Source organism: Sarcophilus harrisii, chromosome 2 (assembly GCF_902635505.1).
Source record: "Sarcophilus harrisii chromosome 2, mSarHar1.11, whole genome shotgun sequence".
Taxonomy (NCBI): Eukaryota; Metazoa; Chordata; class Mammalia; order Dasyuromorphia; family Dasyuridae; genus Sarcophilus; species Sarcophilus harrisii.
In genome coordinates this window covers 406,669,565-406,690,345 of record NC_045427.1, presented here as the reverse complement: position 1 = coordinate 406,690,345, position 20,781 = coordinate 406,669,565, and the positions used below count along the sequence as shown (strand labels likewise).

At 35.5% G+C, this 20,781-nt stretch overlaps 1 protein-coding gene across 2 annotated transcripts in view; it reads right to left on the bottom strand.

Moving 5' to 3' along the window:
- RANBP17 (RAN binding protein 17) overlaps window positions 1–20,781 on the bottom strand; it is a 339,284-nt gene that overhangs the window by 8,973 nt on the left and 309,530 nt on the right. For both annotated transcript variants that reach the window (XM_031953652.1, XM_031953653.1), the window contains one exon: window positions 17,801–17,967. In XM_031953652.1, the coding sequence (XP_031809512.1) occupies window positions 17,801–17,967 (167 nt within the window). The remainder of the gene's footprint in view (window positions 1–17,800; window positions 17,968–20,781) is intronic.

Genomic DNA, 20,781 nt, shown 5'->3' with positions numbered 1-20,781 from the left:
CCCAGGTCCTCTGACTTCAAATTAAGTCCTCCTTCTATTGCACCATGAGGAAGAGTCTCAGCCATCAACTTATGCCATTCTATGCTCTAGTCCACGATTATGGATCTATAACACAGAGAGTTGATGTTATATCTATGTGATAGAAAAACTGAAATTCATGCTCCATTTTGAGAGCATAAACAAAAAACCCAATAAAAACTCCTGTATGGGCTTCTATAATATTTGGAAGGACAAATTAAGAGTTGGGCTCTCTGCACCCTCCACAGTCGGCTTGCTTCTTTTTTGGTCTTGTCATCACTCATTCCTCCCTCCCACCACCTGCCTTTTCTGGCTACCACTTCGGTCCCACCATCTGCTGATTGACTAAGGAGCCCCCTAGGTGTCTGGAAAGAGAACCCAGAGTTGTTGTCCCCTGGGAGTTCCCAGAAGATTCTGCTATTTTTTCATCAAAAGAATTTTTTAAAAATTTGTTGAAAACATTTTTAGAATTTCTAGATAACCCTGATTAATTCAGAACATTTTTAGAAAGGAGAAACTTTCCTTTGTTTTACTGGAAGACTGGCAATATATTACAATTTAAATTAAAATTATCATAAACATTACAAAGTGTCCTTATGTATTTTGTCGTAAGAGACATCCTTCAAAAAATGAACACTTAACTATATGAGCAGGTGTATGTTATTCCTTTCCTATGCTAAGTTCTGGACTTTTAAAGTCTAAGGAGATCTCAACAGGTTCTGAAGAGGAAGATGATAAAACCTCTAAAGTGACTCCCAAATCCATGCCTGACACTAACTTAAAATAATGAATTAAGCTGTAGCCAAAGTGCTGTGAATATCTGTCCTAGAACTCTTTGCTTTCATAAGCATGGGGACTGGAGATTGTAGAGTCTGGGTTTTTAGGAGAGTAACCTTGCCCTCAGTATCCTCAGCAAACTCACCCCAGGCTCTGAAGCTCTTGTGGGCCATCACTGTTAGAGTACAGGAGAATCCAAAGGCTGCCTCTTGAGGAAAAACAAGACATAAATGGCTAGCACTCTTTAAAGCCAGCCAGTGGCTGTTGTTACAAAGAGCTGTTCCTGAGGCCACATGCACAGTAGATATTGAAATTTGATCCTGCTCAAATTAGATAATAGTCATCATTAGGGAAAAGGAATCAATTGTTTTCTTCGTCTGCTGTCTACCTCTGTGCTACGAGTGGAATGATATGTAAGATGACAGGAACAGACAAATAAGCATATCTTTAGTTATTTTTACCTAGCCAGCTTAACTAAACCATGGTAAGCATGTTATGTTTAATCTTTTAACACTGGGTACATATTAAGAACATCCTCAACTGCTTATTAGCATCTTTATATTCTCCTAATAACAGAAAACATTTAGCATTTGAGATGAAAATTCTCATACTCACTAAGTGCAAGATGACTTTGGCCCGTTTTTAGGAAATGAGATGGTACAGTCAATTAGCGTATGGCCCGTTCTCCTTTGGAAAATCACTTGGAGGGATGCCTACTTGGCCTCTGTACAATGTCGGAAAGAATCAAAACGGCAAGGACACTGGCTGAGCTCTGCAGCTCTAAGCTGCCTCCACCCTGGGCGAGGAGGGAGTGGGCAGGGCTGCTCTTCCAAACTAACTGCACTCACCCGCTTTTCACAAAGTCCAAAGGATGCTTTCCTCACAAGTGAGAGATAGCACAGAATATTTTAAAAATCTTCCATCCATTGTCAAACTTAAGGAAAGACATAATGGGATTTTGCTGTGGCATCAAATTTTTTCCATTACTAATGATGCCCTTGTTTTTTAAATGTTCACTTTAATCATAGTTTATTTGAGGAGGAATTACCTGGAAGTGTCTTAGCTTATCACAGAAAAGATAAACATAGAATGGAACTTCAGAATTAATTAATTGAGAGGACTGCCTGTAATGTGTCTATTCTGAATGTTACCAAACACATCACAGGAAAAAGTTTTATTTTCCACTGTTGAAATAAATTATAATAAATAATTCATTTCGGCAGCAGAAATGTACTGTAGAACAAGAGAACAAAATTGAGTATACTTCCCTGCAAGTCTCATTCCTGTATCTTCATTATCTATTTGAAACTTTTTATGAGTGGTAAATCATGTTTCAAGGGGATGAAGATACCATAAAACAGGCTTGCTGCATTAAAATAAAACCAAGAAACCAAGGGAGTTGGAGTGTTTTAGACCTTGCCATTCTGCCTTTGAGATTTTCTCCCTCTCATCCTGCCAACACCACACAAAACACTTTTTGATTTAATGAGGAAAATAAACATTGTTTGTGGAAATACTAGCTATGCTCTTCTTTGAGATAATTTTGTATTCCCACCCTTCAGAGCAAGTTACCACCCCATTTGTCCACTATTGAAAGGGTCAGTTATTAATTATAAAAAATTTTCCTCTAATTACCTACAAGGCAGAGCAAAACTTAGTTTGGCAAGTTGATATTTATGTCTAGAGAAAATTATTGCCAACCTGAATTTCCCCCAATGTCTCTAGGAAGAGTTGTAGATCCTTTTAGGGGCCCAGGTATGTCTCCAGACACCAAATAAGAGTTGGGAAATTTACACATACTTATCATCATTGACTGTTAGATCTGGAAGAAGTTCATCTATAGTCAAGCCACTCATTTTAATAGAAAGAAAAACTAAGGTCAGAAAGCAGTGACTGATATAAGGGACACACAGCTTACTTGAACAGAAAGCTCTCTGGAGGAGGATGATAAGGATACAGGGAAATGAAAACTTTTAAATTAGATTGTCTCCACTTTTCTAGTGAGGTACATTGAAGACCTGTTCACCTTGGTTCCCATCCTCAGCACCTCACAAGTGATTTGCACTCTAAGTCTCCTGTAATTCGTGGATTTTTAGTATCTGGAGTTGAAAAGGACCTTACGTCTCATGTGCTTGAAATTCCCAGTTTTTTAGAAAGTACAATCTCTTTGTGTGTCTGTCTCTTTTTGTCTCTGTCTCTTTCCATCTCCCTCTCTATTTTTCTCCTTCCCTCCCCTAGTCTTGCTGATAATGTCAATAAATTTCAACCATGAAAAACATGAGAGCCAAATTGGGGTTTTTAAATAGAAAGAACAGTTATGATGTCAAATTGCCCTGGTAACGCCAGAGATGGGCCCGAGGAGCCTTCTGTTTGGCAATCTAACAATGTAAACAAACTATTAACTTCCCAAATCAGAAGCAATGAAAAGGCTACTAACCAGCTTAAATATATTTGCATGACAGAGCTGACTACAAGCACATGTTTACATTAAATATTCAGTGATAAACTAAACTCTAACTGAGGCCATTCCAAAGAGAGAGGCAGTAGGGGAACAGCATGGTACTTTAGTGAATAGTCATCACAACATTTCTCAATGAATATCATATTTCACAACAGAATAACATAAAGGATAATGGCATGAGGGCATCTGATGCAGTCATCAAAGCAGAGTGCAATGAATATTGTATTTCATAATAAATATATTACCCCTGCAGAAGGAGGTTCAAAGTTTCATTGCCTCTCATCTGTCACAACACTCTCCCTGATTTCCTGTAGGGATTCAGTTAGATGGACCTAAAAATCCTCACAAGCTCCAGTGGGGGATTATTTTACATGTCACATTCAAAATGTTTTCATGTGGGAAAAAGCAGCATTTATGTGGGAAACTCGCAAGATACGTCAAAAACATTTTCCATCAAAAAGAATGGTTATTCCAAGATTTGGACTTAGGGTGCTTTTTTCAGATATGTTTGCTTTTTTAAACAAATGGTATCACTAACATACCCCCATAGAAAGGTCATAATATCAAAATTGAGGATGTTAACATTCCTTGATTATTACTTTAAATATATTTTGGAAAAGAGCAGAAATATAAATTTAAGTAAGTCTTTAAGATAAGTGTGACACAGTGAAAAAAGGCCAGTGGAGAAAAGAATCCCAAAAGACCTTAGTTTGAGTTCCATCTTTGTTAGCAGTGTGATCTTGGGCAAGTGATATAAATAGCAATCACTACTCAACCTCACTTGGGCTCAGTTTCCCCATCTTTGAAATAAAGGGGAGAATTTGATGACTTCTAAGGTTCTTTTTAGCTCTATATTTATGATTCCCCAAAACCTATAAGTAATATAAACAAGTCATCCAAGATTCAGGCTGTAATGGTTAGAACTTCTCACATTTTGGCTCTAACTGCCCTGTTTCCACCTGTCTCCAGACTCCTTACTTTCCTAAAAGGCTCAGCTCAAGTGCCCCCAGCTGAATAAAGTCTTTCCCGATCCTCTAAGACAGGGGTCCTCAAACTACGGCCCGAGGGCCAGATGCGGCAGCTGAGGACGATTATCCCCCTCATCCAGGGCTATGAAATTTCTTTATTTAAAGGCCCACAAAACAAAGTTTTTGTTTTTACTGTAGTCCGGCCCTTCAACAATCTGAAGGACAGTGAACTGGCCCCCTATTTAAAAAGTTTGAGGACCCCTAAGAGTCTAAGATCTGGCAGCCTTTCTCTACCTCCAACATCCTCCCTTTAAATAACTTCACACTCATTTTGTATAAATCTTATGCTTACTTATCTATATCCATGCTGTTTCCTCCCATGAGCTCCCTTAGTCCAGGACTGTTCTATTTTTGTCATTGTATTCCCCCTTCCCCCCAATACAGCAGAGAAGCTGACACAAAGTTGTCATTTAAAAAATATTTGTTAAATGAATGATTAAAAAGTATGGACCTGGAGTAAGAAGAATGGAATCTGAATCTTGGCTCTGTCATTTGTAACTTGGGCAAATCATTTCAACTCTATAAGCCTGTTTCTTCATTTGTAAAGGAAGGGGGTGGAACTGAATGATCTTTAAGATCTCACTCAACTTTAAATCTATGCTCTATAGTCCTAGTTGTGTGAGTTTGGGTGAGTCATCTCAGTTCTGTGAACCTCAGTTTCCTCCTCTGTAAACTGAGAATAATTATACTCCCAGAGCTTTGAGGCTCAAAAGGGATAATGGGTGTAAAGTGCTTTGTCAAATCTAAGGGGTTACATAAAAGTCATTATTACATCCATTCTCTACAGGGCCCAGATATTTAGCAAACACAATTTTATAAGTAGTTATTTATAGACTCTGAAAACATCTTTATTCTACCCCATGAATCTTACAACCATGGAATTTGCCATTGTAGACAACTTGGCTTCCTTCCTATTCCAGGACTCTGAGAAGGAATAGATGCTGCCTGACTCCCTGCCTTTGGGTAACACAATTGGAAGTCCCGGTTCTTCCTTTCATATTTCCCAACATTTTGAGATCTGCTCCTTCCATCATTTCCCTTGGCACATGATACATGACTTAATGGCATCCAATGTCAGCAACAATTCTTATTGTCTGGAAGTTTGTTTATTTTATATTGATACTCAATGTTTAATTTTTCTTTCTTTCTTAATAATATCCTATTATATTGATCTTCCATCATGCCCCACTAAATAATTCCTTTCCCTCCTTGGCATTTACATCTTTGAGTATTTATAGATTTATCAAAGTCCCCATTTAGCTGTCACTTGGGCAAGTCATACATATTTAGTTCTTTTACTTTGAACCTACAAGCCAGTTTTTCTATTCCTATTAATCACTTGACTTACTCTTTTTAAGGATTCCCCCAATTTGTGTTTACCCTCCTTGATGCAGGATGCTCACAAGTCATGGGATAGGAGGGTTTCTTTTTTCTGGTGTAGTAAGGGACTAATATCTGCCTGAATTAGGACTCCTGTTTCCCAAAGTACAGTCTCAAAAAAAAAAAAAAAGGACTGATCTTTGAAAGAATACAATTTTTTTTCCTGAAATTTTCTAGTTTACATTTAAAGTAAAATTACCAAGTATTTTTAAGAATGCCTAGAACTTCTTGTTTCCATTCTTAAAGGTTATTAAAGAATCTTCTTAAGTCATTAAACTCCAATGTTGGGCCCTGTTTCCTTCCCCTCCTCTCACCTCACATTTCTAAATTTAAAAAAATTATTAAAAAAAGTAGACCTGGAATCAAGAGACTTGATTGAATTCTGTTCTTCTGCTACTTAGGTTATGGGACCTCTGACAAAACACAGTCTATCTGAGACTTAGTATCCTCATTTGAAATAAGGGTAGTATGTGTTATACTTGCATTACTAGTTTGTTATAAAACTCTACAAATAGTCAAGCACTACATAAATGTAAGGATTTAAAAATTATTACCATGGCTATACTGTTATCTACATAATAATGAAAGAGCTAAAAGAAGTTGACCACTAGATTGAGTACATCCTCTATAGAGAATTTATTAAAGGGTACAGAGAATTATGTAGCATGAGGAATTAGGATTATAGTCTATATCACTGTGCCAATGACATCACTCATCCGTTTATGTATTGAAGTACAGAGTTACAGAAATCCAGGACAAGACCAAAATATATTTTTGGTTACATATTTGGGAAATTTAAGATAGATGTGAATAGGCAGGTTGGAAGAGTATCTTAAAGAATGAACTAATAAGCTTTGGGATTTTTTCACACAAATTACCCTTGCATAGAATAATAATATTTCAAGTATTTGTGAGTTTATAAGCCTAATTACTATTGCCAATAGTCAGTCTGAAAAAAAATCATCACTTAATAGTCAATTGTTTTTAGGAATGAAAATATAAAAACGTTTTTATTTTCTTCCTGAAAGACACATTAAAATGTTGAAGTAAATGAAGAATATGAAGCAATCCTCATCTAGTTAAACATAACATCACAGATCTAGAGGAGGTAGTGGCCTCAGAGGTCATTTAGTCTAAACCCTTCGGACTATTTTATAGACGAGGAAACTGAACGCCCATTTGGCTGGGCACAAAGTATACGAAGGGGAATAATGTGAAACAGTCTGAGAAGGTGGGTGGAACTAGTTTGTGCAGGGCTTTTAAAGGCCAAGGTAAAGATTAGCATTTTGTTGCAAAGGCAAAAGGATGTTATGGAAGCTTCTTGAGCACAGATGGAACAATCAGATGTGTAGGAAAATTATTTAAGCAGCTGTGTGGAAGACAGAATGGAGAGGGATAAGGTTAGAGCCTGAGTCTGATTAGGTCACTGCTGCAATAATCCAAGGAGGAGCAATTGATAGTTTGGAAATAATGTGGTGGCTTCTATGAATGGAGAGAAGGGAAAAGAAAAAAGATTTATTGTGGAGATGACACTTGGGACACTGAATGATTGCATTGGGTGAAGAATACTCTGGAGTGACAAGCCTGGGTAGTTGGAAAGACAGCAGTGCCCACAGCAAAAATTGGAAAGTCTGAAGAAGGGTTATGTTTAGAGAGGAGTTCCATATGTTTAGACTATGAGGTATTAAGGTGGAGATGCGCATCCAGTAGTGATGGTGATTTAGAAATAGATCTTAAGAGAGAGCAGAGTTGAATATATGGGTCTGGAAGTAATCTGCATAGATGATGGAGCTGATGATTGAATCCTTGGGAGCTGATGAGATCACCTAGAGAGTATAAAGTATAAAGAAAAAGCTCTAAATAGATATTTGGAGGATAATGACCCAGCAAGAGGGACTAGAGAGAGTGGTTGTGTAGGAGAAGAAAAAAAGTGGGATATATGAATTTATATTCAATGACTATGAGAAAGTCACCCAAACTGTATTAGCTTGTTTTCTCACCTGATAAAGGGTATAATAGTATTTGACTCTTTTCCTCATAGGGTTACTTTGAAGAAAATATTTTGTATAATGGAAAGTATAGCATAAATTTATGCTTTTATACACATACTATCACAACCAAGAAAAAACTGCCTTTCACCCTATGTTCTCTGAAAGAAAAGAAAAAAATATGATATGTATCCCTCTTTCCTGTTTTCCTCAGTTATGCAATTAGCAGTGTAATTTGCTTCAGACTCATTTTCAGAGAGGCAAGTGAGAAAAAAAAGGAAATATGTGAATGTGTGGGGAAGAAAGGTCTACTCAAATACATGGCACTTATATGGCAGTAGGGAGACCTGTACTCAAGTCCTTCTAACATTTACTAGCCATGTGACTGTGAATAATTCAGTTAGCCTTTTTGAGGCTCAGTTACCTCAACTGTAAAATGGGAGTATGAGTATTTGTATTACTCAAATCACTGGATTTGTTTGGGGCAAAAAAACTTCTCAAATTGCAAAGGATATATAAATGTGTGCTATTATTATTATATTTTTCTCACTATTTCAGAAACATCTGAAAATTAAAGGCAGGATTTCTGATAATGTATCATCAAGGAGGTTGGAAATAAACCTATATCTCATGCCTAGTTATGTCTTTTATCTAAACTTCCAGAAGAAAAATAAAACATTGATAGGAAAAGCAGAGTAATAAAAGATATCTAATTCAGTCATCTTTTGGGGAAAAAATCAAGACATTATATGACATGAAGTCTTATCTGAATTAAATGGAAAAAGAAATATTGTGACTTATTTTTAGGCCTGTTTTCTCCAGTGGCCATACAAATTCTTGGACTTGAGCAGTTCATTTTCACGGTACTAGTAGAATAATTATCTTTTTAAATGATGTCAGCAAAAATGAAATTCTACATTTGTCTTTAGAATGCTGGCGTGTGTGTGTGTGTGTGTGTGTGTGTGTGTTTTTTTACTGGCTAGAGAGACAAGAAGTGGTCATTTTAAAATCTAATTCAACAGTTGAATTTATGTAGCTTATGCTGGGATGACCCTCCCAGTCTTGCTTACTTGCTGTGCAGTTCCAGAAACCTGGATAATGCCCCTGCAAAAGGGTGATAGAAAAGGATTGTGCTATGGAAGTATCTCATTGTCCTAGTTGAACTTGGGTAACTATCTCTGAAGGATGCACACAAGCCCTTTGGGGGATCCTGACATTCTTCCTGACCTGGATTGGGTACTATTATGCATTTTCTACATTTGTTTTACTCTACTTAAAATTATTATACCTATACACCATGTTCAAATTAAATTCCCAATGATGTCCAGTATAATTCTCCTTGAAATTTGGGAGTGATATGTGTATGTGTATGTGTAGCTTCAGTATAAAAAAGCAGATGGCATTTGTATGAAAAACCACTCAGAGTGGGCAGATAAATCTATATTCTTTAAACAAAGATTTCTAATTATTGCTTCAAAGTTAGCTACAATATTTAGCCCATGTGTCAAGCAGACTCTTCACTGGATAAGATATTGCCAAAAGATACCCAGAACTGGTGCTTTTTACTCATCATTTCCCATTAACAGCTAATAGTGTCAATTACAATTATGGAATAGAATATTAAACTCTGAGATCAAATAAAATTTCTGGTGTCACCAAATAAGATGCTACTGCAAAGCATGTTGCTGACTATTGTGAACCAAGATAATCTTTCTTTTGCTTATAACTTATTCACCATCTGCTTTATATAAATCCACCCATTTTTACTTTTTCTTTATATTCCCTTGGTGTTTTGAAGGCAGAATGGCAAAGATAATTCAGAAATTTGTGTGTCAAAGAATAGCTAAAAAGATCTATAAAGGAGAGTTGGTTACTTTCATTCATGAATAAAACTCTTACGACCTTTGAAAATGCCATATAAAACTTTCGGCATCCACTTACTTAATGTTGGTTTGCAATATAGCATGTTTGTAGTTTAAAGAGAGGATAATGGAGGATATATAATTTCCTCATTTAAAATATTTTTTCTTAAAGAATTTCTTTTTTTTTTTCAGTCCATTGGAAAACATTACAATAAATATACAAATATGATTGCAAAATGACATCATTCTGTTTTCATTTAATTACCCTTGAAATGCCTTCTATTTAATATTCATTACTCAAAAGCTAATTTAAAAGAGAAAGAGATGCGACTTATTCAAAAAGATGTACTGTCATTCACAGCAATAGTTATCTAATATAGAGAAGTTAATAAAGCAGATTAATCTACAAGTCCCTTTAAGCCATCACTGAGTTTTGAACAACTGCCTCTTTGACCTTTAACCTTCATGCTGTGCACCCGTAGCAGGTGCCAGCTGTACTAAAATTATGGCTGACGTGTTTTAGCGCAAAGTCTTTTCTTACTTTGCTTCTGACCAGCAGCTGACCCTGTAGGAGTGATTGTTTCTTGTGCTGGCCTAAAGGCTACATAAACCAGTAACTGATAAACAAAAGCCTACATGTACCAGCTGCCTTGCCTAAGGGTACTCATCTGACATTGACACCTCTCACTAGTTTCTCCAGCATCCCAAATTGCTCCTTTTTGTTTCCATACGTGCATTTCATACTTGTTACTTTGAGAAAGCAAAGGAGGGATATCCAACAACAAAAAATTTTCCTATCCTTTCAATTCTAGTTTTGAAAATTTCACATCAAAAAGGCACCACTATGATGATAATCTAAGCCTTATTTAGCAACTTTAAGAAGGGGATAAAATTGTTTTATAATTAAATAGTAAAATTTTATTATATATTTTAATATTAAAAATATTAAGATCAAACTTCAAATCAAATTTATCATACTGACGTACTTAAATACTGTATCATCAAAAAGGGGACCTGGGAAAGTACATTGTTGCTAATTCTTCACTTACAGAAATGTAAACATGGAATTCCTATGTGGTAATAGCTAAAGTTCTAACAGTTAATTAGATGTAGGGAAGAAAGAATCAAAGTCACATAAATAGCAAAATATACCATTTTCAACACCATGATAAGATGGCTTTGACAGTTATTTCTCTGATACAAATTACACAAGGATCAAAACCAATCCCAGTAATGATTAAATGCAGTTATGTACATGGGAGAATACCAGTGCAAATGGTAACATATTTAAATGGTTTTGCTTCATTAAAAAAATTATATATGATATTAAACCATCAATCAATGCTGAAACACTGGAGTCTAAATGTATTGTCACTGGTGGAAATAAATGACTTGGAGACTGGATTTTGGCTCACTCAATATGGTATCTTTTCTGTTGCTTAGCCACCCAAGTCTCTGCTGGCTCAGGCTACATCTGGTAGATTTCCATTGCTTTCAATTAATAAGGCAAGTTATGATACTCCTGGATCACATCTTTAAACTGTGCTTAGAGGTAGAAAACACATGGCCCAGTGAAAAATCCCTCTGCTCTGATAAACATTTAGAATGAGATTCAGGTCACTTTTCATTCTGTATCTGTATTTGGAACAAAGTTTCCCTGTGGAATTTTAATGGTTTAAAGTGCATTATAATGCAATCTCATCTTGATATTGCTGTTTAATTTATTATGTCAAGAATATATCTACCTGCTAAGATGGCTTTTGCCATCTAAAAATGATGATTTAGAAACATACACACTCTTTCCTCCAAGACAATTTCTCCTTCCCTTTACCCTTCTTTTGCCAACAATTATAATTTCATATCCAAGGTCACTGTGGGCTGAACTCCTAGACACTGAAACTGGAAAAATTATCCTGGTTCCCCATTCAACTTTTTTTTAAAGAAATATTTGATGCAAAAATATCACCTAAAATGAACATGCTCTGCTCATGTCTCACTCCCATTCTTTTTTTTAAACTTGGCTTTCTTGTTTCTAGGATTATTAAAGGTCAAACTAGATAAGTGGTATGAAGAGTTCTGTGCAATTTTTAAATATAGGCACTATGTAAATTCTTCAATAGTTATTATGGTTACAACCTATGAATCTGAAATTTCAAAATCCAAGAATGCAGTTAGATCCATTGAGTTGGCATATTAATCTTCTGGTCATATTTCAAATATGAAAAAAGCAACATGGCAAAAACATTTGAAGATTTCTTATGTCATTTTATCGTTAGGGAGCCTATTGTTGGAGAAATTTGTTTTGTATTATAACATACTATGTGTGAGCAGAAAATAATCAAATAACGACATGTGCTCATTATTTTGGTTGCTTAAGAAAATAATGATGACATTTCTTAATTCTTAGTTAATATATCCACTTTCTATTCAAAGCTTGGTAATGGAGGGAGGGAAGGTTCATAAGCATCAAATTTCTAAGATTTTACTGGTCTCCTTTTCTGCTGCTTGGTTTTAATGTCCTCCTCATCTATAAAATTTATCTGCTTGTTTGTATGTGTATCTATGTATATGTGTACACAAGTATGTAAAGCAAGTTGTGTGTGTATGTGTGTGTGTGTGTGTATGGATTGCAGTTACAGTTGGTGACTAGGTTGGAACAATGGATAAAGTGCTGGGTACTGAGCTGGGGAGATCTGAGTTGAAACTAGCTTAAAATGAATATCGAGAGCAACTTTGGAAGGCTAAAAAAGTCATAAAAAGGCAACTTATAGCTGAGAGGTAGAATCCAAACATTTCTGCCATAGACCTACAGCTGGAAAACACCTTAGAGAAACCTTGTTTAATCCCTTTCTCCAGGATTAAATTGGATTAAATGGCTTACTCAAGGTCATGTAAAAAGGGGTAGAGCTGGGATTTGAACTCAAGTCCTTTGACACTAAATCCAGTATCCATTCTACTATGAAACCATTGTCTTTAATGACAGCTGGATGGTGCAAGGGATAGAAAGCAGGGCCTGGAGTCAGGGAGACCTGAATTCAAATATGACCTTGAATGCTTGACATTCACTAGCTGTATGACTGGGCAAGTCACTTAACTTTGGTTTGTCTCAATTGTCTCAATTGTAAATTGGGGGATAATGACAACACAAACATCACAGGCTGTTTTGGGGTTCAAATGATATTTGTAAATATCTGTAAAGTATCTGGCATATTGCATCTGGTCATATAAATGGTTATTCCTTTTCCTTCCCTTCTTATGGGCTCAAGGATTGACTGTACGCATAAAGTTCAGATCTCTTTTTCATTCTTCTTTCTTGGCCTGCTAATCTCCTGTAGCTGCATACATGAGATTCCCTAAAACTAAAGGGACTAGAATGACTGATTCCCATTTGCTTTATAGCCTATGGATTACATATGTTATAGTCTATAAATGTTTTTGTTGGATAAATGACTGGTGGGAGCTACCTTTGAAAGTCCTATGTTGGGGAATTTCCTTCTGATGGGAAAATCCTAAATTTGTGTTTAATCCTCACTTTTTGGTTTAGTTGTGTAAGAATCCCTCTTAAATGGCTTATTTTCCCAAAAAGTGACCTTTCTTTACTACATGGGGTGAAGATGACTGAAATGGCAGCAAATGTACAACTTTTTTTATTTTGCCATGAAATTTGAGTTCCTATTTTCTACTTTCAGCTTTTCAACTGATTTATCACAGGCATTTCCCTTTTCAAATGATCATTGTCTTCTGTCTGAGGCTGAAGTGAAGTCCTATTCCTATGCTCATGACATCAGTCTGCTGCTATGAATTTGATAACAATATCACAAATCAAACAGAAGGAGCTGATGGGCTATAAGGGGACACTTTCTGAATCATTGGAATGTTTTTATTAACATTAGGTAAACTGGCTAATTATTTTTAAAAGGGAAGGGTGGGAGAGTGAAAAAAGGAAGATGGACTCATGAACATATTTCATTTGCCTAAGTGTTTTGCAGTGTGAAAATCCCACTCAGGATCCACAGGCCAAAGTCTCAATATCAGTTAAATGTGCTGGTGCACTTTCTTCTACTTAGTATTATGGAATGGAATCTTAAGTGTGAAAGATGTATCATGTAGTATGTCAAAATGTTGAGCAATATCACTTCAATCTAAACACAGAAATGAAAAAAGAGCTGCTGATTTCCTTTTTGCTGTAATTCACTTTGGGATGCATGTCATGAAAAGCACTATACAAAAGCAATTTTCATTGATTGACTGATTGAGGAAAAGGGTGAATGTTCTTTCAGCTTAAGTCCCTACTGAAGTATGATCTTTATAGTCTATGACAGCTTTTCACAATCTGTAGTTAAATGCCATCTTAAAAAGGGAAAAAGCAAAGCAGGAGAAAATAATAATTAGAATATGTTTGGTTTTTGTTAAGATTAGCTTGAGTTAAACAAATTAATAAGGAATATGAACTGAAAAGTGGGGCTGTGATTCCACTATTTGATATCGTTCTCTTTCAGATTATAAAAGCTAAAATGACATATTAAATTAGTTGTGCATTAATTGTTAATCAGCAACACTGAAAACTACATATTTCTCAGTTAACATATACTACTCAAATGAAATACATTGTTACAGAAGGTACTCTTCTTTCTAGACCAATTCATTTATTTCATAGCAGTTTCTATTTGAAGGAGCAGAAATATCATTTTATTCTTTTCTCCTAATCTCAAACAGAAACAATCATGCCTATGAAATACACCTTCAGTTCCACAAAACATTTTTTTTCTATGCTTAATTTAGACAAAGTTTTTACTCTAAGGCATAGCTAAATGAAAACCCATTTATAGATTATAGTTGTAGTAATGTATAATGTTACTGATAATTAAAAAAAAAAAACTAAAAAAGCTGACCAGGAAATTCTATCTTCTTAATCAAATGACTGCTAACAGATCAGTTTCTAGTATCTAGTTACCATCTCCATTTTCTTGGATTTTAAATTTATCTTCTTAATGACATAAAGCTACCTGAAGAATTTGATTTTTCAGATCACTGTGACTCTCACTGGCCAAACAAGAACAATGATGTTTCCCTTACTGCTAAATCCAACATGAAACTTTGACTCTTTTGATGATAAATACACAGGTTTCTCAGCTAGGTCCAATTTTCATGTTGTTTGAGTTAGTATGTGTTGCAAAATATAGAAGACTGCTTGTTTGGAGGATGTCTATGAAAACATAAGAAGCTAAGAGAATGCATCATTTAGGGCAGAAAGAGCCACATTTCCTAATGAGATGTACTTAAAAATACTTTTCTCGGGATAATAAAGGATTTTCCAATGCCCCTCATGTAATCCATACATCATTTACTACAGAAGTATATAGAGATACTTTTTGCATATTAGAACAGACACTCAAATATGCAATTATGCTTCTAGCAAAATAGATTCAAGTTGGAAAAAAAAACATTTCCAACTAGTAAATAATTTCAAGATCATTGCATCAGTTTAGTTTAAAGAGCTGACAAGCCCGCTCTAAACTCAAGGCACAATTAGTCATTAGGGTCTAGTTTTTCAGCACTCTTAAGCAATTTGTAGCCCGTTTCTTTTAATAGGGTTAGGCATTACTTAACCGACACAGATGTCTTGAAAACTGAAACCTTTAGTTATGAAGCAGCAACCTTGTTCATTACTTTCCATGATAGTCAAATCATCTATAAAACCAGTGTTTAATGGGCAACCGATGAATAATCAATGACTCACTTTTCATCTGAGTGTGAAAATGAGAATAATCTAATACAGTGTCCCCATGGTAAGAGGCTGGGCCTTGGGTTCTGCTGCTATTCAGGGCTGATTTATAACCCAGTGGAAACCTGATGTAAACATATGATCAATGAGTCCCATCACTGCTGATAATAACCCCCAACCGGCCCACTCCCTTGTCTCAGAGTCCATCCCTTTAGGCTATTAGCTCCGTCCAGCTAATCCTTTCCACTATTCCTGCCTGCTGCTTTTACCCTGGCCATTCGTTCAGTCCAGCAGACTCAGAAGTAATTTTATACACAGCAGAGAGCGGGTAGAATTGATTTTTCACTCAGCGTTCAGTTCCCATCTGAATAATTATCAATTTTACTGCCTCATAAAGGGAAGAGTCAAAATTTCAAATCAATTCAAAAGAGCTTCTGAGACGACAGAAACTGTGCAAGAGAATAAGGGTCAAAGTTGTCAGTGACCTGAGGAGATGATGTCAGATATTACCATGCCCAGCAGTTGACATCAGAGGCACTCAATATGATATAACCTAGTGCTAATGCAAATCATATTTATGCTGACTACCAGAGACCAGTCATTAATATTTAATATGGTATCTAAAAGCCTACATTCAAAATAAATAGAATGTATTCCACTGATAATGAAGTTAATAAAGATATATCACTGTTTAGTCATATGCTATAAATTGAAGAATTACCAAGTATTATTAACACATAAAAATTGCTTAAACCAGTAAACAAACATATAACAATCCCAAATCAACACTAAGTTTCACAAGGAACTTTATTTCCTAGTTTTATAAGGGCATCCTGAAACTGGCATTACTTGATGCGACCAATCCAAGTAAATTTGGCTTCTATGGTCAGAGATTCTATTGATTTTTGCTAAAATTTTCTACCACTTTCAAAGTTGCTGCCAGATCTTATGGGAGGAGGAGGGGATACTGTGATTACAATGTCCAATTATCTGGAAATACTCCCTGAAGGATGAGTCACTAACACATAGGCCATAGGCATGGCATTTCATGAAGGGTTCTAGGATGACAGTCTTGCCCATGTTATATATTTTTCTTAATAATGAAGCCAACAAAGAAAGTAATTTGAGATCACAATTCATGTAATTTCCATCAAATATCAGCATCTGCTAGCAGTTGCCTGAAGTATGGAGGAAAAAAGTTTCCTAATTCCTTTGAAATGTTGTTATAACTAGGATGAAGACATTTTTACATCTGGAATACCCATCAACTCCAAAGTTCTCTGTTGAATTTTTCATAGTCAAATGCCAACCTGTCAATGAAGCCTTCCCTGATTTCCTGGGGGTGAGAATGGACACTGCTCTCTCAGATTTTAAGTGACATTTTATTTTATTTGTATGTGTTTTATGAACCATCATATATTATTATTATTTATGTAACATATCTTTTTACTAGACTCCAAGATAAAAGAGGGCACCAAGTATGTTTTATACAAATATTGTACCTTTCCTAATGTCTAGCACAGCACTCTGTATATGGTAGGTGCTGAATATTTGATGAACTAAACTGGTTCTAAGCATAACAAAGGAAAAACAAATTGAATGCATTTAGCTTTCTGTGCCTCAGTTTTCTCATTTATAAAATGAGGGAACTCTACTATATGATATTTTAGGTTCCTTCTACTTTTCTCTATACATTTCCCAGGGGAAGGCACTTTTCTGCTAATTGTTGATTTAGTCCAACATCAGCACCAGTGACTTATTTAAAGGCTCACAATTTTGCTGTGATGTTAATACTTGCAGATCATAATCTATGATACATGTGACTTAGCAAAATAAAACAATTAAAACTTTTCAGCATACAAGTACAACACTTAGGCATAATTTTCCAAACTTGCAAACACCTTGGAGAGCTATCCTAAAGAAAAGAATGATGGTATCTATATGGATAAATGTTAGTGCTCTATTTGAAATATTTTTGATATATGTATTCATTTTTCTATCTATTTTTTATGTTATGCTGTGTTACAGTGATTTGTACGAATGCATTTTATACATCAGAGAGAAATAAGAAAATATTACATTTCCTCATGAGCCAAATTAAAATACCTTAAGAAGTATCCTAAAGTGTGAATCTCCAAATGATGCGCTGTATTAAATTAGAGCCCAGCCCATATCAGCTAATGAGAAAACATATTTGAAAATGAATGGGAACTATAATAGCTTAGCATTTACAGGACAAGTTCAAGGTAATAATATTGGGAATGTAAGAAGGAAACTGGGGACCATCACCAGCTCTATCCTGAACTTCTAATATATCCCTGAGAATCATCTTCCTGTTAAGCTCCTCATCTTGGTGGGAGAAGGTATTCATGGTAATCACTCTGATATTCCTTGAGAGGAAAGGAGGGCAGGGTGTCATCCTACTTTCAGGGAATAATACTTAATGGTTAACAATTCATTAAAGACTCTCATAAGGTTACTTATTTTAAGAGACATTCAGGAATCTTTCCCTGTTTCTGAAGGCTTCATCACTTAAGCTCAGGGAATAGAGCCTCCTTTACCTGTTGTAGGACATCTGGATTTTGCTGCATGAAATGGAGCAGCCTCTGACCATCCTGGGAAACTTCTTGATGTCGAAGTGGTTTCCTGCCTTCTTTTGCTATGTGCTTGAAGAGGTAGGTCATAATGTAATCCAAACTTGTACAACAGCTAGAAGAGACAATTGTGTCTGCAAAAATGAAAAACAAAAACAAAAGTAACAACAGTGCAGTCTTATTTGAAATGCATGTTCAAATGGCAAATATGGAAGTTCATAATAATAATGATGATGATAATGCCCTTTGCATTGTGCTAGGACTTTCTGATTTTCTGAGGGATCTAACATTATCTTATTTGTCTTTCTAACAATCTAGAAAATCTGGAAGGTCAAATTTCAGAAACTGAGACCCCCAAAAGTAAAGGGGCTTGATGAGTAGCAATCACACAGCTAACTAGTCACTATGGTTAATGACCACTCAGTCCAATTAGACAGCTATTGCACTAATACTGAGCTCATGCACCATTTACCATTTAGAACTACTAAGAGCTCCTAAAGTAGTAACTCTTAACTTGTTTATACACACACACACACACACACACACACACACACACACACACACATATATATTTTTTTTTTTAGTCAATAATTTTTACCTGTCTGCCCTGAAGCATGGGTGCACACATGCAAATACACACATTCCAAGAATAATATAAGTTATCATTTAGTTCTTGAACTCTTCATAATCTTCATTTTGTGGAGAAGAAACTGAAGCACCATGAGATAAAGTGAATTTTTAATGATTTACAATAAGTTAGTGAGAGAATGATCATGTACATTCCACATTTTTGAAAGTTTTCTACTCTTACCATCTCTCTTCATATCAGAATTCCCCCCATATATGGGGCACTTATTCTGCTCCCTGGAGGGAGAAATTCAGTTTTTTAGTGTTGCCTATACTCTGGCCAGTTTCCTTCCCCATTCTAATCAGACTCTGCCCCAGAGATAGGTAAATTTTCACCTTACCTTGCCCAGAATTAGAGCATCAAGCCATGATGTCTTCCCCTTTCCTCATGATTTCTCCATTAGAATGTAAGCTTCTTTAGGGCAGGGGCTGAACTCATTGCTTGCATTTATTTATACCTTAAGTACTTATCACAGCGACTGGCCCAGAGGAATGGTTTAGTAAACCACTCTAAATGTAAATGGTTTAGTAAACCACCTTGTGGTCCTTCTGTGTGCAGGATCATGTCTTACTCTGATTTTTCCACCTCTCAACTTTTTGTCTACTTTTGCTTTTATTTTGGTTTTGCTTTCTATCTAAACTCTTTCTTCCACTTTCCAATTCTCATCTCAAAATGTCTCTTTATTCTAGGGCAACTTTTTAATAAGAAGCTCCATTACCAAAACAATTATTACATGAGACATAACTTTGATCCTAATAACAATATCTTACATTTATACTATACTTTAAGGTCTTAAAAAATGCTTTGTCTAGGGTAATCTTATTAAGTAAGCAATGTCAATCTTATTATACCCATTTTCTGGATGAGGAAATAAAAGTTATGAGAGTTTAAAATGTCTGCCTGTGATAATATAACATATATAACTGAAGTAGGATTTGAAGCTAAGTTCATTAAGGCATGCTGCCTCTTTTATTCCTTAACTCATGCTTTTTCTTCTTGGTTTACATTCTGATTCTGAAGCATTAATAGAAGACATTTTGGGCATTATTATATAGTTCATCAGAAAAATCATTAGCTTATATCTTATTTCCAGTGTAAAGATGTAAACTATCCATGTATATATCACTCAAATATCACATAAAGTATTCATGAAAGTTTTTCCTAAAATTAGAAAGATTTCCTAGGATTCCAATGGTTTGGAATAATTGGCAAAGGGACAAACTTGGATATATCTGAATAGACCTCCAAAATCGGAAGTGAGAGTCAACCAATCTACTCACACTTTATGAACTCCCACAGGATATATGACCTATGTGTTAGAGAACTGGAGATCACCCTGCTTTCAAATGGAATCATGAACATCATACAATTCACAATAATAATGGAGACCACAGATTAATCATAGTTAAAGGAAGTAACTAAGTTGGGATGGATCCTAAAGGATATCCAGACCATTATTTTAAGTTTACTGAGGCTCAGGAAGATGAAGGAACTTATCCGAAGTCACAGAATTAGTAAACAGGAGAAATGTAATTTAAATTTAGTTTTCCTGATTCCAAGCTTAGTGTCATCAGAATAACCAAATTGGGGAACGGTTTGTGACATAAGTCTTGCAAATGGGTACACTTAACCTGGAAACTTTTTTTTTCTTTTTGTTTAAGCTTTTATTTTCAAAAAAAAAAAATATATATATATCTATATGTAGATATATATATATATATATATAGATAGATAGATAGATAGTTTTCAACATTCAATTTTGCAAAACTTTGTGTTCCAATTTTTTTCCCTCCCTTCCCCCTAGCTCCACCTCTATATGGCAAACAATGTGTTAAACACATGCAATTCTTCTATGCATATTTCCACAACTATCATGCTGCACAAGGAAAATCAAATCAAAAAGGAAAAAATGAGAAAGAAAACAAAATCCAAGCAAACAATTACAAAAAGTGAAAATACTATGTTGTGATCGACCCTCAATCCCTACAGTCCTCTCTCTGGGTTCAGATGGCTCTCTTGGAAATACTTTCTGAAGGAAGTAAGCCCTAAATTGTCATTTCAAAAGAATTATATATTTAAGTATGACAAGTAGAGAGAAAAGCATTATTCAAAGCATTGGGTAAGTATTTAAAGGAAACTCTGGGAAAGTTACATTTGAGCTAGAAGACATAGTTTAGATAAGGTCATAAATAGTGGAGAATCAGGCACAGAATACGAATGGGAAGCAGTGATGGTCCAGCATGCTACAGAACTGGTAGGCTAGAAAGGCAAAGGGTCCTAGTAATTAAGATGCTAAGCAACCAGGTCCATTTGAGCATCA